The following is a 20,597-nucleotide window of genomic DNA, read 5'->3' on the forward strand; positions in this document are numbered from 1 at the left end:
ACTGATATGATGCAATGAAGGAGCTTGTGATCTGAAAGGGTGTTGGGCAATTCCTATTGCATCTCAATGACTTTGTCCTGGTTTGTATCTTGAGTGAGGGCTAATCCCATCACCCTGGATCTGAAGGTCTTTTGTCTTGTAGATAGGATGGCCCAGTCTTTCTTAATGGGCACCAAATATCTGCAGGGGGCAGGGAGCTGATCTCTGTCTTTAAAACATGTTTACAAAACAATACAATAGCAGAATTGGAAGGGACCTTGGAGGTCTTCTAGTCCAACCCCCTGCCTAGGCAGGAAACCCTATACCATTTCAGACAAATGGCTATCCAACAACTTCTTAAAGACTTCCAGTGTTGGGGCATTCACAACTTCTGGAGGCAACTTCTGTTCCACTGATTAACTGTTCTAACTTTCTAATTGTTCTAATGTTTCTGCTTCAGGGAAATATAATATTCTGCCTTTTTAAACATTTCTCAAAATATTTCATCCTTCTGGGGGGGGGGGGGGAGGCTTCCCACAATAGGAAACTGGAAGTGAAATTTCATATTCATTCGCAATTATGTGTAATAATACAGAACATTGATCTTTCCTGTTCCAAACGGCAGTTGGCAAAGCTTTATGGGAACATCTATTCTTTGTGGGGAGGAGATTTCCATCTTATAATTCTCTCTGGGTACCAAGCTGTGAAAGAAGCACTGATTGAGAATTCAGAAGTCTTTGTTGATCGCCCAGTCACACCTTTCATTTTAAGCATCACCAAAAACAAGGGTAAGTCAAAATTGTAGGGAGTTACTCCGTTCTTGTCTTGTTGCACTGTGGCACTGAAATCAACATGGACAACAGACATGTTGTCCTGTTGAGTTCTGGAGAAGCATCTCATGAAAAGAAACCGACATTTTTGACGAACCGAAATTGTCGGGAGGCCCGACAATCAGCTGCTTGTGCTAATCAGGCTTTGCTGAAACTGAAACATGCTGTTCACTGTTTGCTGCAAGGAAGCAAATTGCTGGGCGGCCGACGCCAAAGGGTGGGGGCTGGCGGGTGGGGTGGGGCTACATTCGGTGCATAAGATGCACCCAAATTTTCATCCTCTTTTAGGGAGGAAAAAGTGTGTTCCTATACTCCAAAAAATACGGTACTTGCATAATTAAAGACAGACACTGAGAACTTTTAGGGAGGAGATATCTTGAAGCTCTTTCTCCCAACCAAATTGCTGCAAGGAGGCAAATTGCTGGGAGGCAGAGGCAGATTTTTTCCCCTATTTTCCTCCCCCAAAGCTAAGTGTGTCTTATACTTCAGAGTGTCTTATACTCCAAAAAATACAGTAGTTGCTTTAGTTTGGCAAAATTTCTTTATATAGATGGGAACCAATGAAGAACACTGCTTAGAAGCAATTCTTGGTTTTGGGAGATTGACAGATTGCAATTTACTCTCAAACGGGAGATGATGGAGTGGATTGAATGAGGAACGAGATCAGTAAATGAACACTTTTTAATAGACAAATCAAGGTAGAACAGATCTCCTTTGAACATGATGGAGGAAGTACAGGTATACTTAAACATAGCCTTGTGACTGCATTAATAACAATATTTTTTAAAGATTTCGCTCAGATATTTATGTGAGGTATAAGGTGCCTTGAACATAAAGAAAGGAGATGGGACATCAATAGTCCACTCTATGAGGTTAAAAGTGTCCATAGAACTCTCTCACAGGGGAGGTGAAATTATTTAATATCACTTTCTTGGTATCAGTCAAGGCTTTCTATGTTATTAGAGCTCCATGTTTTCCCTAAAGATTGTTGGTTTGTTCACATTTTCTGAGACATAGAATAGAATAGAATAGAATATTTATTTCTAAGCCGCACCCTCTCCCGAAGGACTCGGGGCGGCGTACAATAAACAAATAAAATACAAAGTACAATACAAATCTGGACAGGACATACATATGACAAAGACGTATATAAGACGTATACAAGGAGGAGGTAGGCTGATAGCTGTAAAACAATTAAAAAGTCACAATATTTAAAAATCCCAATAAATAGATTCAATTAAATTATACTAATAAAAACCCGTCAGGAGTGATATAGTTAGATCATGGTTGAGCCAGGCCAGCTACTTGGAATAGGTGGGTCTTGAGCTTAACTCGGAAGGAATGGAGGTCAGACGTAGTCCTGATATCTGGAGGGAGGTCATTCCACAGGGCTGGGCCCGCCACAGAGAAGGTTCTACTCCTAGGCGCCACCCCTCGACACTGTCTGGTGGACGGCACCTGGAGGAGTCCTTCTCTGTGCGAGCGGATGGGTCGTAGGGATGTATGGGGCAGAATACGATCCCGCAAGTAACTAGGTCCTGAGCCATGGAGCGCTTTAAAGATAGTTATCAAAACCTTGAAACGCACCCGATAGACCACAGGAAGCCAGTGCAGCTCGCGCAGGAAAGGTGTCACATGGGAGTACTTCGTACTCCCCATAATTACCCGCGCGGCTAATAGATTACTATTCAATATCAAAGCTGGATAGAATGTAATGGGTTCCTCAGTGCAACAGCATAATGTATAGTTTGGTGTTTTTAATGTGAATACCTTTTTGGTGTTTCTTGATGGCTTTAGGTATTATTTTTTCAAACGGTGACACCTGGAAACAACAAAGACGGTTTGGTGTTGTTACCATGAGGAAGTTGGGACTGGGGAAAAATGGCATGGAATCCCAAATCCAAGAGGAGGTCCAACAGCTTGTGGAATTCTTTGCAGATAAAAACGGTATGTAATGTGATGATGAGGTTGACTTGAATAGAACTGTACTGGAGCGCATAACACCAGACACGTCACTGAAAGGCAAAAATCATAAAATTGCGTCTCACTTATTTTGGCCATATCGTGGGGGTGGGGGTGGGTTCATTGGAGAAAGCAATTATGTTTGGAAGAGTTAGTGGCAAAAGGAAACCAGGCCATCAAAGACACCATCATAGCTGACACCAGACAGAGAATCGAAAAACGCAGCAAAGTAGTGGAAGTGCAGAAGATAGGGGGACACCTGACTTAATGGGATAACATCATTGTCATATCTGCTGAACCTGAGTCGCCATGTGAGAATAGGCAGTAATATAAATGAAAGAAAGAAAGAAAGAAACCATAGATTCATAGGGTTGGATGGCAGGAATCCTTATGCCATTTCAAAGAAAAGATTGTCTAAGCTAATCAAACATCCATGACCCTAAAACAGTGATGGCATGCGCGCGCTGGCCAGCTGAGTTCACCCATTTTTAAAGCCATTTTTCGTCCTCCCAGGCTCCAGAGGCTTTATAGGAGCCTGGGGAGGGCAAAAACAGCCTCCCCTGCCCCCCCGGACGCCCTCCGGAGGCGTCAGTGAAGCCTCCGGACAGTCCCTGAAGCCTTCGGAGCGCTCAAAACGATCCTCCGAGCAAACCAGAAGTGACTTCCGGTTTGCTCGGAGGGTCGTTTTGAGCGCTCCGAAGGTGTCAGGGAAGCCTCCGGACGGTCCCTAAAGCCTTCGGAACGCTTAAAACGACCCTCCGAGCAAACTCGAAGGATCGTTTTAAGCGCTCCGAAGGCTTCAGGGACTGTCCGGAGGCTTTGCTGATGCCTCCGGGAGGGCGTCCAGGGGGGCGGGGGAGGCTGTTTTTGCCCTCCCCAAGCTCCTATAAAGCCTCTGGAGGCTGGGGAGGGCGAAAAAAGCATGTAAAAATGGGAGGGGGAGCGCCTGTAGTGCGCGCATGCGCAATGGGGGGTCGCACATTGCATTATGGGTGCAGCACACCTGCACACGACCCCCCTGCGCTACCCCCACTTATGGCATGCGAGCCAAAAAAGGTTCGCCATCGCTGCCCTAAAAGGTAGCCTGTTCCATTGCTGAATAGCTTCCACATCAGGAATTTCCTTCTTATTTCAAACTTGGATCTCCTTTTGTAAAAATTTCCCTATATTGGTATGCTTGAGAGCCCTAGGCATCTTCCCCAACACAGTTCTTCAAGCATTGTTTGCACTGTATGGCACTGAATGCTTGGCAGCAACAGGAACCGAAAGCTATCTCCATGCCATGGAAATGCAAATGCTCCATTGGATATCGGGCATCTCCTTTCTTGACCACATCACAAATGACACCATTTGACAGCATTTTGGTGTGGCACCAATTATAGAGAAGATGAGAGAAGGCTGGCTCCGCTAGTATGGACATGTTCAGAGAGCAGCACCTCCCACCGTTGCCAAGACTGCCTACCAACTAGAAGTCAATGTCCAGCGAACTCACGGGCATCCCAAACAGAGATGGCAAGACACCATTAAGAAAGATATGCAAGCCACAGGTCTGCGCCCTGGAGACGCAGCTGACCATGCAAAGTGGCATTCCATGATCTGAAAAGCGAACCCTGCACCATCAGGAATGCGCTAGGAAGAAGATCTTTCCCAAAACAAGTCTTCAAGTAATGGGATATTGTTATCAAGTCTGTTTTTTCCTACATAAATGACTTATCACCAACAAACTGAATTTTGTTGGACAATGCTCAATGTTCAAATTTATCAAGATCCTTTTAAATATTGTGTCTTGCTTTCTGTGCCTCAGTTTTGTGCTACCTACAAATTTCAATAACATACTATACTTCCGTGTCGGAAGCACCGAATTGCTTCCGTGGTGAAAGGATTAGCCGGTGACATCACCATTACCAGAGGCATGCCCAGTTGAACAGTCCTTTTGTGTCTCCATTAAGTTGCCTACTGAAATGCCCATTTATCGACTTATAGTTATCCACATTCGAACTGCTGGGTCGATAGGAGCTGGAGCATGAGTTCAACCTGTCCTGGGCAGCCACTACATTACTTACAAATTCAGTGAGTCCTTCTATCCCCTCATCTAAGACATGTATGTGTCAGGCCTGCAGCCGGTTCCTTTGAGGATCTTTGGCCTGCCACACTAATGTTCTTTTCTACTATGCTTTTCATTAGTGGGGAATTGGGAGGGGGAATAGTAAGGAGTATGATGTGTTATTGTCAAAATAAAATTCCTTTCTAGAAACCAAGGTCATCCTTTGTTCTCTACATCTCTGAGCCTGAACTGCACGGGCGGAACTGCCAGTAAGGCAGTGGAAGTTCGGACTATGTATGGACTTGTGGGTATGAGGGTAGGATCATGAACTTTCAACTGGATGGAAAAACCTGGGAAGCTTTCAGATTCGGTGTCAGTGTTCCAAATACCATGCATGAAATCAATCAGAGACCAAGGCAGAATCATCCTTAAAGTTCCAATTTAATCATACAGGCATGTTGGCACGTCTGTGGAATTCCAACTCTGATTCTCTTCCTGGAATTCCACCCAATTGAAAGTTCATGATCTATCCCCACACCCCATAATCCATCACATGGTCCAATCTTCATCTTCCACGCTGGCATCGACACCCCCTCTGCTTCCGGTCAGGTGTCGAGGTGCGGAGACAAAAGATGACCTTGAGCTTCTAGAAAGAATCACAACAATACATTCCACAATCCTACTCCTTTCTATTCCCCTCTCCCAACTACTACACTAATGAAACAGCATAGGAAAATAATAGAAAGTGTGGCAGGCCAAAGATCCTAAAAGAAACATAACTACAGGCCTGACATTCGGGTTTTCACAGATGTGCCAACATGTCTCTCTTAATAAATTGGAACTTTGAGGAATACTTTGCCTTGGACTCTAATTTAATTTTGGATGATATTTGGAATGCTGGCATTATGAAGCTGTTGAAATATACTGAGCCCAGTTATCCTACTGACTATTTCCCTTCATATTGAGACATAATTATTAAGGATTTGGATGGGCTTAGACATATTATTAGGCTCATTAGACCAGCAGAAAATCGATCTGGTAATCTATCCCACATCGTTCTATTTTATCATAAAGGAGCCTATGGTCCTTTATCCAAAACTTTATTGAAATCTAACTACACAACAATTTTTTTCTATTTAATAGCCTAATAATAGGTCTAATAGTCTAGGTTTACAATATGAGCCAGTAATTTGGGAGTCAAGAAGCAGGTGGTAGTTGTGGCTAGGACCTAAGCAAATGAAATAATTGAAGGCCTGGAGACTAAAACATACAAAGAACTGTTGCAGAAATTGGGTATGGCTAGCCTAGAGAAAAGAAGGACTAGGGGGAACATGATAGCAGTATTCCAGTATTTGAGGGGCTGCCACAAAAAAAGGAGGGGGGTGTGTTGTGGCCCAGCCGCTGCCGGTGCCGCTGCCACCAGACTCCGAGAGTGATAGTCCCTACGAGTCAGCTCCAGAGGAGATGGGCGATCCTGGACAGGATTCGGAGGCTGAGCAGGGATGCGAGAGTCTGGTCGGCCACCAGTTGGCGCCAGAGGCATGGAGCAGCGGTGAGAGCCAGAGGAGGAGGACTCCCGATGCCCTGCCTTGGAGCAGCGGGGAGGACTCATGTGACAGTGACTCAGGACTTAGCAGGGCGTTTCTAGATGCCCGTTTCCGGCGCGCCCACAGACGCAAGGAGCGTGGGCGTAATTATAGGCAGTAAAGAGCTCTCAGGTGCTGTTTGGGAGACGCCCTTTTTAGGTTATAAAAGGGTTGACTCTGGAGAGGCTCTGCGCAGCAGTCAACAAAGGACTTATGCCAGAAGCTCTAGTCTGGGATCCTGGCAAGCTGGATAGCTGCTTTTGTGTTCTGTCCCTGTGAGTTTTGTCTTGGTGGCTTGCTGCCACGAAACCTCTTGTCTGTTCGTGTAATAAACCTTGTTCCTTTGTACTGTTCCGGAGTGTGTGTGCTGTGTGGGCAACGGAGGAAGGGGGGTCAGAACAGGGGGCAATTTATTTTCCAAAGCATCAGAGGGCAGGGCTGGAAACAATGGATGGAAACTAATCAAGGAGAGAAGCAACCTGGAATTAAGGAGAAACTTCTGAACTGTGAAAACAATTAACCAGTGGAATAGCTCGCCTACAGAAGTTGTGGGTACTTCATCACTGGACGTTTTTAAAGAGACTGGACAATCATTTGTCCGAAATGGTATAGGATCTCTTGCTTGAGCAGGAGCTTGAACTAGAACAGTGTTTCTCAAACTTGGCGACTTTAAGTCCTGTGGACTTCAACTCCTAGAATCCCCCAGCCAGCATAGCTGGCTGGGGAATTCTGGGAGTTGAAGTCCACAGGACTTAAAGTCGCCAAGTTTGAGAAACACTGAACTTGAAGATGCCCAAGGTCCTTTCCAGCTCTATTCTGATTGACTTTCCAGTGAGCAAGGAATTTGAGGTGGAGTTCCTAGTCAAGGATATTGATATGTTTTGATGTGGCATAAGATATTGGTCATGCTATAGCTTATGAATTTTACATTCTCAACGGAAAGTCAGTTCATCAAAATAAACAAGGACTTCCAACTTTTCCTCTTCTAATAAGCTCTGCCAGATACCTCAATTTTGGTATAATCAGGAGAAGGAGATCATGTGACTATTAATTTATATTCTTTTGTTTTCAGGGCAGCCATTTGACTCATCCCATGCCATCATGAAATCGGTCTGCAATATCATCTGTGCTCAAGCTTTTGGGCATCACTTTTCTATTGAAGACAAAGAATTTGTGACGCTGATGGAAGCCATTACTGAGCTCTTAAAATTTACAGCCAGCACCCATTACGCAGTAAGTAGGGTCAATTCCTAACGTTGACATAGTGAGAGAGGGGGGGGGCGCATTCCACGCATACTTTTGGCTAAAGCCAAATCTCAGATTACTGCAGCAGGCTTGGGAGGGGTTCACCTCATAGGGGAATGTGATTTATGACACAGACTGAGGGGAGGGGAGGAACAGGGGTAAAGTTCAGCTATCACTCAAACAAAACTTAGATCTGACTGTGAAAAGATCTTGCAAAAAATAAATGCTCCTAATAAACGACTAATTTTTTTTAAAGTTTGGTCCAAGGCTCATGAATCAATTAGGGAATTTTTGGAAACCTGACAGGTAGCAGTATTCTTGCTTCATTGTCTTCTCCTTCTCGTTTGTGTTAATTTGGGATTTTCCAGAAAAACTAGCTCTATGGTCATTAATAGGAATTCTTATTTCATCAGAGCCTGTTTTCTTATTCATTCTTGAATGATTAACAGGTCATCTAGTCCAACCCCTTGCCCAAGCAGGAGACCCTATATCTGCCTCTACCTAGGATTAATACAACAGAAATATTGCCCAATTTCATATTTATTGATTCTTAAGATTAATATTGGACATATGGAAATGGAGGTGAATGTGCATAAAGACTGAGGAGACAGTTCAGAGTGGAGGGCACCCTCCGTATGAATTAGGAATTTAACTTGGAATGTTCTGCTTAATTTTATTGAGGGCCACACCAGGGTTGCGTTTGACCTCGGGGGGGGGGGGGCAGAGTGGGTGTGGCCTGCTTGATGTCACTCATGACAGGGATATCTGTGGCAGCCTGAGTGCTCTGCCAGCGAAAACAGGCTCCCGACCTCTGTTTCCTGCTGCGACGGCCTCCTTCAACCCTCTGCTAGCAAAAACAGAGCTCGGGAGCCTGTAACTTATGACCATTTTTCACACTTGTGACCATTGTGGCATCCCCATGGTCACATGATTTATTTTTGGATACTTGACAACTGGCTCATATTTATGATGGTTGCCGTGCCCCGGGGTCATGTGACCATCTTTTGTGATCTTCTGAGAAGCAAAATCAATGGGGAAGCCAGATTCACTTAACAACCGTGTTACTAATTGAACAACTGCAGTGATTCATTTAACACATGTGGCAGAAAAGTTATAAAATGGGGCAAAGCTCACTTAACAAGTTTCCCAGTTAGCAGTATAAATCCTGGGCTCAATTGTGGTCATAGGTGAAGGACTGCCTGTAAATTATCTGTACTACTGCACAGTTTATCTTGAAACTTGATTTTGGAACGTATAGTTCAAAATTTTAACAGCATTCATTCTCCCCCTTCCATTCTTTTTGGTAGCTCTTTGAAGTTCTCCCAAATATAATGAAACATCTGCCAGGCCCTCACCAGACTATCTTAACTTCTGCAGAGATAATTATGTCATTTACAAAGAAGGAGATCAAACAGCATAAGGAGAATCTCAACTTGCATGAACCTCAAGATTTAATTGATTTCTATCTCTTTCAAATGGAGAAAGTAAGTATCTGGTAATACCTGGGAATATTGCTGGATGAAGAAATGATAATTGGCTTACCTGAACGATCGTTCTCTGGGCGCTGCAGGAGAGCCCAAGCATGGGTTAAATTCTGCTTTCTGCCCAAGAACTGAATTGAATTTCTTTGCGCACGCCCTCTAGTTGCTTGCTATAGCCAGTTTTTCAATTACGGCATAGTTCTGTTGAGATGATAGTCAATGCCAGTTTCTTCCTGCTGACATTCAGGTGAAGACCGGGAACAATCCGAGTCTGCAGGAGACTCTAGGATGGGGTTGGACTCTCCCACACTGCCCAGAGAACGATTGTTCAGGTAAGTCAATGATCATTCTCCTGTGCGCTGCTTGGAGAGTCCAAGCATGGGACATATCCAAGTTAAATGTCGCTAGGGCAGGAAACAGATGTGCTGGAGGTCTCCATGCTGGAGTGAATCCTCTCTAACACTCATCTCCCAAAGGATGCCTGTGCGGATGCAAATTTGTCCAGCTTGTAGTTGTGTTCAAAAAGAGAGGGAGGGGCCCAAGTGGCCCCCCTGCAGATTTCCTCAACCGAGGCTTGAGTCGCACAGGCCACTGTAGTAGCTGCACTCCTAATGGAGAGAGCCGTAATTCAACCTGGTAATGGCTTAGCCTGGTGTTCATAGGAAAGGCTCTGAGCCAGCGACCGATGGTTGACGAGGTGACTTTGCGTCTCATCGAAGCAGGCTGGAAGGAGTTGAAGAGTGCTTCAGATCTCCTGAAAGAAGCTGTCCATTTAATATATTGTCTCAGTGTCCTTCAGACATCCAGAGTCAGTGACGTGCAGTGAGGTTTGTGGCTGGCAAGGCTGGTGACGTCATCAGGAAGGCGGGGAATGGGACCATGTGTGCAGGAGGCTGAGGCTGCCTCAGCCTCCCTCCTGCACATGTGGTCCCATTCCCCGCCTAGGATTTCCTGGGTCCCCATCCTAACCGAAGATGAATCAAATCTGACCCCGCTTAGTTTTCTTGGAATCAGTTATGGCCTTCTAAGCGCTACGTTCAATATCGTATCACAAAATAATAATTGTAAAACAAATACATCTCTCTGTCTCTTTCAGCAGAGCAATTCTTAACAAGGCCCCGGCCACGACTCGGTTCCCAGGGTCCTTTCACGAGCGAGCTGGCAGGGAAACGGTAGCTGGCGGTCCAAAAAGTCCATTGCACTTTCCGCTTTCGCGAGCAACTTCCCGTAAATCCGCCATTGCTCAGTGCGAGGGAGCTGCTCGCGTGTGTGCATTCGCCCTGGAACCATGAGCTCTGGCGTCAGAACCCGACAGAAGGCAGGGAATGGGACCATGTGTGCAGGAGGGAGGCTGAGGCTAGAGGAGCCTCCTGCACCTCCCTCTGTCCTGCACACGTGGTCCCATTCCCCGCCTTCCTGAGTCAATATGAAGGGGACTGCGGCTCACGCTGAGAGCGAGCCACGGTCCCCTTCATGTTGACTGAGGAAGGCGGGGAATGGGGCCACGTGTGCAGGAGGGAGGCTAGAGGAGCCTCCTGCACACATGGTTCCATTCCCTGAGGCTCCTCAGCGCCTTTTCCCTTTTTTTTTCTTTTCATGATGAGAGCGGTGAGGCTCTGCAATGACTGATTGGGCCATGTGATGGACTTGTGGGTGTTGGGGCATGGTCTTGAACTTTCAACTGGGTGGGAAAATCTGGAAGCTGTCAGCTTTGGGTTTGCCCAGATGTGCCAATATGACATCTCTAATAAAATGGAACTTTGAGGAAACTCAACCCTTGGAATCTCCTTTCGTTGGGAGTGTTACTTGGAACCCTGACATTATGGTTGTCCCAAAGGTGCTTTTTCAAGAGGCAACTGGACTTTCTGGTTTTTCTTTGAAGATGTTTCACTTTTCATCCAAGAAGCTTTTTCTCTGGCTGGCTGATCCTTCCATTCCCCACCATCCAGTCAGAGATGAAGCTTCTTGGATGAGAAGTGAAACGTCTTCAAAGAAAAACCAGAAAGTCCAGTTGCCTCTTGAAAAAGCACCTTTGTGATAACAACCACATAGTTTTCTTTTCCCTCTGGGATACTATTACTAGTCGTGTTGGGCGCATCAAAGCGCTTCTGGGTTGAAAGGATTAACGGTGACATCACTGTTGCCCAGGGGATGCTCAGTCCGAAGCTCATTTCATGTCTCCATTGAGTTGCCCAGCAAAGTGGTACCTATTGATCTACTCACGGTTGCCTGTTTTTGAACTGCTGGGTCAGCAGGAGCTAGACTGTGTGCCAGGAGCTCTGTGAGGTAGAACTGTACAGGGCTCTTTATACTGCGGCTGTAAAGAGCCACAGTGGCGCAGTGGTTAGAGTGCAGTACTGCAGGCTACTTCTGCTGATCACCAGCTGCCAGCAGTTTGGCAGATCGAATCTCACCAGGCTCAAGGTTGACTCAGCCTTCCGAGGTGGGTAAAATGAGGACCCAGATTGTTGGGGGCAATATGCTGACTCTGTAAACCACTTAGAGAGGTCTGTAAAAGCACTGTGAAGTGGTATATAAGTCTAAGTGCTCTTGCTCTTGGCAGGGCTAAAATGGTAAGTAGAAGCTTGAATGTTGAAGACCGTTGAGCTTAAATATGTTACAATTGAGTTCGTGATCTATACCCATCAAAGAAAACAGGAAAAAAGTTTGCCTCACTTCAAACTTTAGGAACTGGGTTCTTGAAATAAAACTCATGTAAATGAGATTTAGAACAGGCACATAATGGTGGAATCCTAATGGTGGGATCCATTAGAGTTGGTGATGATAGCTATTGACTTGGATGGCTTTCAAGTCCTCTTTTCCCCAGGCAAGATGGCCCATGGAGTAGAATCGGGAAACATTAGATAGGGAAAGTATTAATAACAATGCCATTTCATCTTTCTTACTATCAATCCTAGAGCAAGGATGATCCCAATTCTACTTACGATGAAGACAATATGACTCAGTGCATTGCTGACTTCTTTATTGCTGGGACAGAAACAACTTCAGCTTCTCTACAATGGGCGTTGCTTCTCATGGCAACTCATCTGGATATCCAAGGTGGGACAAAGTGATGTAGACCAGTGCCCCCCCCACCCACCTTTTGGACACCAGGACACCAGTTCCATGGAGAGAGTTTTTTCTGTGGCTCAGAGGTGATGTGGTTTTGCCCTCTGCCTGCACCCAGTGCCAGTCCACGGACCGGGACTTAGGGACCCCTGATTATATAGAATAGTGACAATAAAATATAATGTAGTTAACAAATCTATTTAAAGGATTATTTTTCTTTTGTTGAATCATCAAACACAAAAGCTGGTAAGAGAAGCTGCTATAAATGTATAAACTCACCATATATCAGACTAATAAAGTGCTACTAATGAATTGATTATGTTATCAAGCAAGGCAATGAAATAGTTATAAGGAAAATGCCAAATTCAAGGAATATCAAGAACCCAATTATACTAGTTTTCTACGAGTTCTAAGTTTACAAATACAGATAGTCCTCATCTTATGACCACAATTGAGCCCAGAATTTATGTTGTTCAGCGAAACATTTGTTAAGTTAGTTTTGCCCCCATTTTATGACTTTCTTGCCACAGTTGTTAAGTAAATCACTGAGGTTGTTAAGTGACTTTGTTTGACAGAAGGTGTAATATCTCTTAATGTTCACTTTATTTCATTTCAGAGCTAAACCACAGGATCTGAAATAAACCTTCCATTTTCATTCCTTCTCAGATAAAGTACACAAAGAGCTGGAAGACGTTTTCAGTTCATCTCACTCAATCTCTTACAAAGACAAGAAAGCACTGCCTTACACCAATGCCGTGATTCATGAAATCATGCGAAATAAATATGCCTTATTCTATGGGCTGATGAGAAAATGTGTGAAGGACATCTATCTGAAAGGTTTTCTCATTCCCAAGGTATGGAACATGGGTACCCACCTTTCGCGAGTAATAATAAGCTACTTACTCACGAGTAAAACAAATCCCCTTTCAAAACAGGGCAGGAACAGTTTTTCATTCAAGCGGATATACAAAAACCAAGTGTAATTAATTCCAACAAACCTGGTTCTGGCCAAGAAATCCGAATTGCTTGCTGTATACTAGGAAACGAATGGCTGTCTGCAGTAACTGGGCACTCCCAAATCTCTGCTATTTATTTCCCAGCCAGAGAGGGACTGGCTAGCATTTAACCCCGAGAGCCGGCTTATTGCTTTCCTTTGCTCTTCTCTCCTTTCCCCTCTATGCATACACAAAATCTGGGATAGGCCCCATTACTCCCCCTCATTCACCTCAGGCCCCAAAGACAGCTGCTCTACACCTGGGGGAGGACACAGGGCCCCAGCTCTGCCTCTGTCTCTGATGCTGTTTCCTTATCAGAGCCTTCCAAAGGCTCCGAAACTGGCCCAGACTCTCTCTCAACCATCTCCTTGTCTGACTTCTGCTGCTAGTTCTGCTGGCAGCCGATGGGTCACAACTGGAGTCTGTAGTCCTGGGGTTGCAGCTTAAGGGGTCCTTCTAGCTGGAGGAACACTTTTGACTTGTACTCTGTGTTTTGTAAATGTATGGTATTGTATGAATTAGGGTTGAGTCAGTAAAACACAGCTATGCAAAATAATGCTGTGTGGGAACACAGAAAGTGTGCAGTTGAAAACCTGTTCCAAAGGTGCTTTTCCAGAAGGCAACTAGACTTTCTTGATTTTTTTTCCTTGAAAACATTTCACTTCTCATCCAAGAAACTTCTTTTCTGACTGAATGTTGGAGAATGGAAGATTTGTATTCCTTGCAGTCACCTGGTTCTTAGCACTCTTTTTAAGAGTCGTTGAGGCCACTTGGAGATTAATCTGTGCTCTCAGAGTCACCTGAATCCTGTAGTCTGCAATTTCCCCCCCCCCCTGGAAATCCTTTCATTTTTCCTGCCCCATTCGAAAGGTGTTCATTCCAAAGTGCGCGGCGAAATGTTTGTGGGGACTTTGGGGTGAACACCCTTCAAATGGTGCAGGAAAAAATGAAAGGATTTCCAGAATCAAGCAATCAAGCAAGCCTGTTGTTCGTCCCAACCTTCATCTCAACTTCTTTGTTAAATTTGCTAAACCTGCTAGTATTTTCTAAATTAAATGTAGTTATAGTTTAAATGCAATTAAATATACTTAGTGTACTTTTGAATTATTTGGGTAAGAGAAATGGAATAGCCAAGAAATAAAAAGCATGTTTGTCTCAATGCTTAAGTTAGTTTATTTCCTCTATCCAGGGAGCTGTTATCATTCCAGACATTCGTTCTGTTCTTTTTGATCATGAACATTGGGAGACCCCTGAAGAGTTCAACCCAAATCATTTTTTGGACAAAGAAGGGAATTTTGTGTTAAAAGAAGCATATCTTCCATTTGGAGCAGGTAATGTGTAGAAAGGCAGTTATGATGCTTATTTTAGAAGGGGGGGGGGAGAAAAAATGCTTGGTGACATCTGGGCATTTGAGCAATGTAAAAATGCAAGGATTTTCTTTCCACAATATGTAGCTGGATCAATGGAGGGAAAGATTGATAAACATTAAAGTTAACTGATCCAGAGAACTAAACCTCATGAAATTACATTTACCCTGTACAGATTCAGTAATGCAGTCAGTTAAATTAACTCCAGCCAATCTTACTCTTGCGGGAACTGCTGTTCATGAGGTTACTGGAATCTTATTTCTCCTGACATCAAGATGGACTTTCTAGACCTGTGATGACGAACCTATGACACGTGCGCCAGAGGTGACACGCAGAGCCTTCTCTGTGGCCCTGTGCGCTGTTGCCAGCTGCTCTTCTGGCTTCTTCATGTTTCCAGCACTCCGGTGTGCATGAAGACAAGGCTAAGCAGTATGCATGCGTGCGCAGAAGCACTAGAAACCTGAAGAAACCAGAAGAGCAGCTAGCGACAGCACCCGTGCCCACAGAGTGGGCTCTGTGTGCGCCACCTCTGGCACATGTGCCATAAGTTCGCCGCCAGCCAGCTGGTCTTCCGGTTTCTGACCCTCTGGCACATGCGTTCCTGTTTGAGCACTCAGTGCGTCTGTGAAGTTTCCAAGAGTTGCCCTAATTAATTTACGAGCCCCGAGACAAGGTTAAAAAAACACCCATTCATTTATTAGGACTAACATCTTGGCACGGACTTCTGTGTAGCTGAAACTAAATCCCACTTAATGGCGTCTGAACTTTACCAATGGGCTCCCTCCGCTCTGGCTGAGGTCATCAATCACATTCTCCAAAAGGACGTTATGGCAGGGTTCTGGACATGCGCATTCACATCCCAGTACAGCACTATGAGACTTTTACTCTGGCCAAAAGTATGCATGGCATTCCCCCCGCCCCTTCTCAAGTTGATAGTAGTCATGGAAACGCTTTAGGCATTGACAGCCGAAAAGGTTCGCCATCACTGTTCTAGACAGTCCCGTAGAGATGGGTTCCTTGTAGGCAGTTCTTTTTTATGGCTTTTGGTTTCTTGCAAAGGGCTCTAAAGAATGATCAGAAATAGGGGAGGTGAATAGGATTCCTGTGAAGCTTTTCACAGTGGCCCAGATATGGTTTCCTTCTCTGTATTTTTAAAGAATAATTTGCTCCAACTTGAGAAAATAAGAGAAGGAAAAGAAAGTTAATCAGGAAGGAGGACCCTCCTAGGTAACCTTCACTGCAATTGGAAGGAATGTAAACTCCACCATGCAAACTCAACCTCCCCATAGCATATCAGCTCCTGCTAGTGTGGGATGACAGCAGCAATGGCTCGAGGTACTGGGTTGCATTATAGGAAAAGTGACAAGAAGAAACCAGTGAAATATGGAGTTCCTGAACAGGTCTATCCCCGAGTCTCTATCGTGAACTGAAGAGCAGAATGGCAGCCTCTGAGGATGGCAATTGGCAAAGATGTCGGCCAAAGAATCCTTTACGATGGCATTTTAAGGGAATTCATGCATCCCTCTGCCATTTCTGGCCTGTCCATTTACATTGTTATAAAAAGTTGGAATAATGCTACTGTCCTATGAGCTAGCAATATTTTGGAACTCCAAGGAAAAGATAAAGTGATCCATGGGCAGATATCCAAGATCATCTGCATGTATGCTCACAACTCTTGGGAGGTTCAGGGGAGTAAAAAGAGAAAGAGGGAAGAAAGGCAAAGGGAGAGAGGAAGAAGGCAAAGGATGATGGCTGAAAAACATCCCATTATCCTCTGTGGTGTAAATGGGGCATGAAAAGTTTTATATTTAGTAGAAATGAAATTGTCAAAGCAGTTGATCTAGTTAAGCTAGCCCTCCATATTTTTACTGCATTAACGTGTTATGTTCAGCAGTTATTAAATTATCCCATTTTCTAGAGTCACTTGATAACTCTATTTTAAAGCATTCCTTACCCTACTGGCTAGGTTCGTAGAACGAGATAAACTAGGAATACAGACTGCATTGAACTGTAACCAACCGTAGCCTTTTGGAGAACTTGGGATATTTCTCTAGCACTTCACCACCAGCTCAAATTGCTTTTGTAGGGTTATTGCAAACTAGATCAAATGGTTTATGAATAATCCCAATACAAATGGATTTGTGTTGATTTCCTGCTTTTCCTTTACTTTTTGTGTAGGAGCTCGAGCCTGCTTGGGAGAACTCCTTGCAAACATTGTGTTCTTCAACATCTTTACCAGAGTGTTGAGGACATTTAGATTGGAGCCACCAGAAGGAGTGGAAAAGCTGAGTCAAGAATGCACGCTAGGATTGACTTTGCATCCCTCTCTTTACAAGATTTGTGCTATTTCTCGTGCCAAGACACCATAACATGGACAAATAAGGAGGGACGTCCTTGTTAAAAGCCGTATTATGATTTGTCTCTTGTTCAATAGTTAGTAAATCTACCCCGTTGAAGATTGTCTTTTCTTACCTTGCTGACTACTCTGTCAGACCTGGAAGCCATTTTTTTCCTTTTGGATTTCAGTCCTGCCACACTTTCTACTGTGGGAAAATGGGAGGGGGGATTATACAGAGTGGGGTAATTTGTAGCCATAATAACATTATTTCTCGGAAAGTTAAGATCGGTATTCCTTTGGTACCTCACTGGAGGTAGTGGCCCAACACCAATGGTTAACTTTCAGTAGCCATTCTCCCACTTTATAGTGGGTCCCCACTTGTGTAGCCCTGCAAGCCCCAAGATAATTGATTCATTCATTTTTGGCGCTACAATGAATCTGAGGAGCTCCCAGTGACACCCTATCTGCAGCCTCACGAGCTCTGCGATTAGCATGGTGGGGGTCCCACCGATCAGCGTCCCTGGAAGCTTTCAGATTCGGGTTTTCCCAGATGTGCCAACATGACATCCTCCACTTACCCGCAGGCAGCTATAGAGTTTCCTGGAGTTCACTAACTTTTAGTGGCAATTCATCCCGGCTTTTGCGGAAGTCGCCCTGCCCCTGACTGAACTGTTAAAAACTGTGTGGACAATGGACTGCCAAAAAGCCTTTGAGAAGGTGAAACGGCTCTTTGCCCAAGAGCCCATTTTGCAGCACCCAAATCCAGAGCAGCAATTTATAATACAGGCATATGCCAGTGACGTGGCCATAGCAGCAGTGCTTTTGCAAAGAAACTTAAAAGGACAACTCCTGCCTTGTGCTTATGTCTCCAAAAAGCTCACTGACACCGAAAGACGGTGGGCTATTTGGGAGAAAGAAGCCGATGCAGTCTGCTGGGCCCTACTCTCATGGAGACACTTCCTAGAGGGGGGAAAAGTGCTTTTCGAGGTCTGGATTGATTAGAAAAACCTCAAAGCCCTGAAGACCCCCAGGAAACTGTCTCCAAAACAAGTCCGCTAGGTGCTATACTTCAGGAGATTTAAATTCAAACTGAAGTACATCCCAGCAGGGAAGGACCTGCTAGCAGATGCCTTGTCAAGAAAGCTGCAGTTTGACAGCCGAAGGGAAGAGGTGGTTCATGCCATCATTCCCCCTAAATAACTAGCAGCACAAGTCACCACCAGAGGCCAAACCAAGCGGCTGACTGATCCCAGCCAGGACAAATTGACCGCCACACTGAAAGCAGTGCTGCCAACTGACTCCTGGCTCACTGACAACAAAGACATCTTGACAATGAGAGGTGGACTTGCCTGGAAAGGATCCAAAATATACATCCCTGCCAGCTTAAGGCTAGAAGTGCCACAGCGCAGCCATGATGCGAAGTAGGCGGTCACTTTGGATTCCTATAAACTCTACACCTCACCAGGCGGCAATTCTGGTGGCCTAAGGTGTGGGCAGAAGTGGAGGACTATGTAAAGAGCTGTGCCACTTGCGCAGCCATGAAAATGAGGCCAGGCAAACCTCCGGGGCTACTGCAACAGGGGGCCGGCCCCAGCCGACCCTGGGAAGAAATGACAATGGATTTCATTGTGGAGCTCCCAGAAAGCGGCGGCAACATGGTAATTAGGAGTCATTGACCTGTTTTCCAAGCAAGCCCAATTCATTGCTTGCTCAGGGTTGCCGTCAGCGAAGAAGCTAGCAAATTCTTTGTCAAGCACATTTACCCCCTGCATGGTGTACCCCGGAAAATCATCTCTGACTGAGGAGTCCAGTTCAGCTATCGTGCGTGTGCCCACTCAATCTCCCTGCCCACCTGTGCATGCATGTGCGACCCCTCCCCAGGCTCCGGAGGCTTTCCTGAAGCCTGGGGAGGGCAAAAACATCCTCCCCGCCCCACCGGAAGCTGGAAACGGATCATTTCCGAACTTCCGATTGCTCCTTTGGGGTCTTTTTTCGCCCTCCCCAGGATTCAGGAAAGATTCCGGAGGCTGGGGAGGGTGAAGAACGGATCAACGGGCCAACTGGAAGTTCGGAAATGATCTGTTTCCGCTCCTGGGAGCTGGAGAAGGCCATTTTCACCCTCCCCAGGCTTCAGAATAGCCTTTGGAGGCTTGGGAGGGCAAAAAACAAACTTCCGGTTGGCCCGTTGGGGCAGTTTTTCACCCTCCCCAGCCTCCTGAGGCTTTCCTGAAGCTGGGGAGGGCAAAAAATTACCTGGCTGGCATGCGCAAGCACACGGAGCTGATGGCTGGCGCGTGTCACCTGTGACACGCTTGCCACGTGTTCGCCATCACGGTTCTAGATTGTATAGAGGTCGGTTACAATATTTAGTGCATTGGAAAGGGTATTTTTTGTCAGAAGCTACGTGGGTAAAGAGTTGGAATGTGAAAGCTGACAAATAAGCAGTTTCATGACAAATTTCCAGATAAGCCCCTGGGTGGGAGAAGTGGTTAGTTAGGTAATCTTAACCCGCTGCATTATTCTCTTTACAGGACACACTTGTCTTCTGAAGGGAGGCTGCCTGTCAGACCTGGAAGCCATCTTTTCCTTTTTGGATTTCAGGCCTGCCACACTTTCTACTATGGGGAAATGGGAGGAGGGATTATAAAGAGTTGGGTGATGTGTAGCCATAATAACATTATTTCTCAGAAAGTGAAGGTTGTTTTTGTCCCTGCACCTGGATGGGTGTGGATGGGATGAATCTTTCCTCATGGCAATGGAGGATTGGGCCATGTGATAGACTTGTGTGTTGGGGCAGGGTCTTGAACTTTCAACTGGGTGGGAAAGCCTGGAAGTTTTCATATTCGGGTTTTCCCAGATGTGCCAACATGACACCTCTAATAAAATGGAACTTTGAGGAAAAGCAAGCCTTGGAATTTTCTTTTGTTGGGTGTGTTTCTTCGAACCTTGACATAATCAATCAATCAATCAATCAATCAATCAATCAATCAGAATAGAACTGGAAGGGACTTGGAAGTTCTTCTGGTCCAACCTCCTATCTAGTCTTTTCTTAAAAACCTCCAGTGATGGTGCACTCACAACTTCTGAAGGCAAACTGTCCCACTGATTAATTGTCCTCACTGTTAGAAAGTTTTTCCTTAATTTCAGGCTGCTTAGTTTTCATCTATTGTTTCTGGTGCTTTGGAAAATAAATTGACCTCCTCTTTGTGGCAGCACCTCAAATACTGGAATATTGCTATCATGTGTCTCCCACCCCAGTCCTTTTTTTCTCTAGTCTAGCCAAACCCAAATCCTGCAACCGTTCTTCATGTTTTAGTAGTCACCAGACCTTTAATAATCTTAGTTGCTCTTCTCTGCACTATTTCCAAAGTCTCAACATCTATTTTGTAATGTGGTGACCAAAATTGGATGCAGAATTCCAGGTGTGGCATTACTAAGGCTTTATAAAGCAGTACTGATACTCCAACTGATTTTGATTCTATGCCTCTGTTTATACAACCAAGGATTGTATTAGTTTTTTGGGGCGCTGTCGCACACTGCTGGCTCATATTTAAGTGATCGACCACTAGGACTCCAAGGTCCCACTCACACTTATTGTTTTTGAGCGAAGTTTCACCTAAACTGTACTTGTACCTTTGGTTTTTCCTGCCTAAGTGTAAAGCCTTACTTTTCTCCACATTGCATTTCATTTTGTTGAATTG

General features: G+C 45.0%; 1 protein-coding gene across 6 annotated transcripts in view; it reads left to right on the forward strand.

Moving 5' to 3' along the window:
* Positions 1-17,014, forward strand: part of LOC309393643 (cytochrome P450 2J5-like) — a 31,556-nt gene extending 14,542 nt beyond the window's left edge. For 3 of the 6 annotated variants that reach the window (XM_081956088.1, XM_081956090.1, XM_081956091.1), the window contains exons 2-8: positions 2,607-2,756; positions 7,474-7,634; positions 8,954-9,130; positions 12,046-12,187; positions 12,863-13,050; positions 14,381-14,522; positions 16,737-17,014. In XM_081956088.1, the coding sequence (XP_081812214.1) occupies positions 2,607-2,756; positions 7,474-7,634; positions 8,954-9,130; positions 12,046-12,187; positions 12,863-13,050; positions 14,381-14,522; positions 16,737-16,927 (1,151 nt within the window). In that variant the 3' untranslated portion in view covers positions 16,928-17,014. Of the gene's footprint in view, positions 1-574; positions 768-2,606; positions 2,757-7,473; positions 7,635-8,953; positions 9,131-12,045; positions 12,188-12,862; positions 13,051-14,380; positions 14,523-16,736 lie in introns of all 6 variants that reach the window. The other 3 variants (XM_081956089.1, XM_081956087.1, XM_081956086.1) reach the window with 2 other exon arrangements.
* The last annotated feature ends 3,583 nt before the right edge of the window (positions 17,015-20,597 follow it).

The sequence above is a fragment of the Natrix helvetica genome (genome assembly GCF_964273705.1).
Source record: "Natrix helvetica genome assembly, chromosome: 5".
NCBI classification, from domain to species: Eukaryota; Metazoa; Chordata; class Lepidosauria; order Squamata; family Natricidae; genus Natrix; species Natrix helvetica.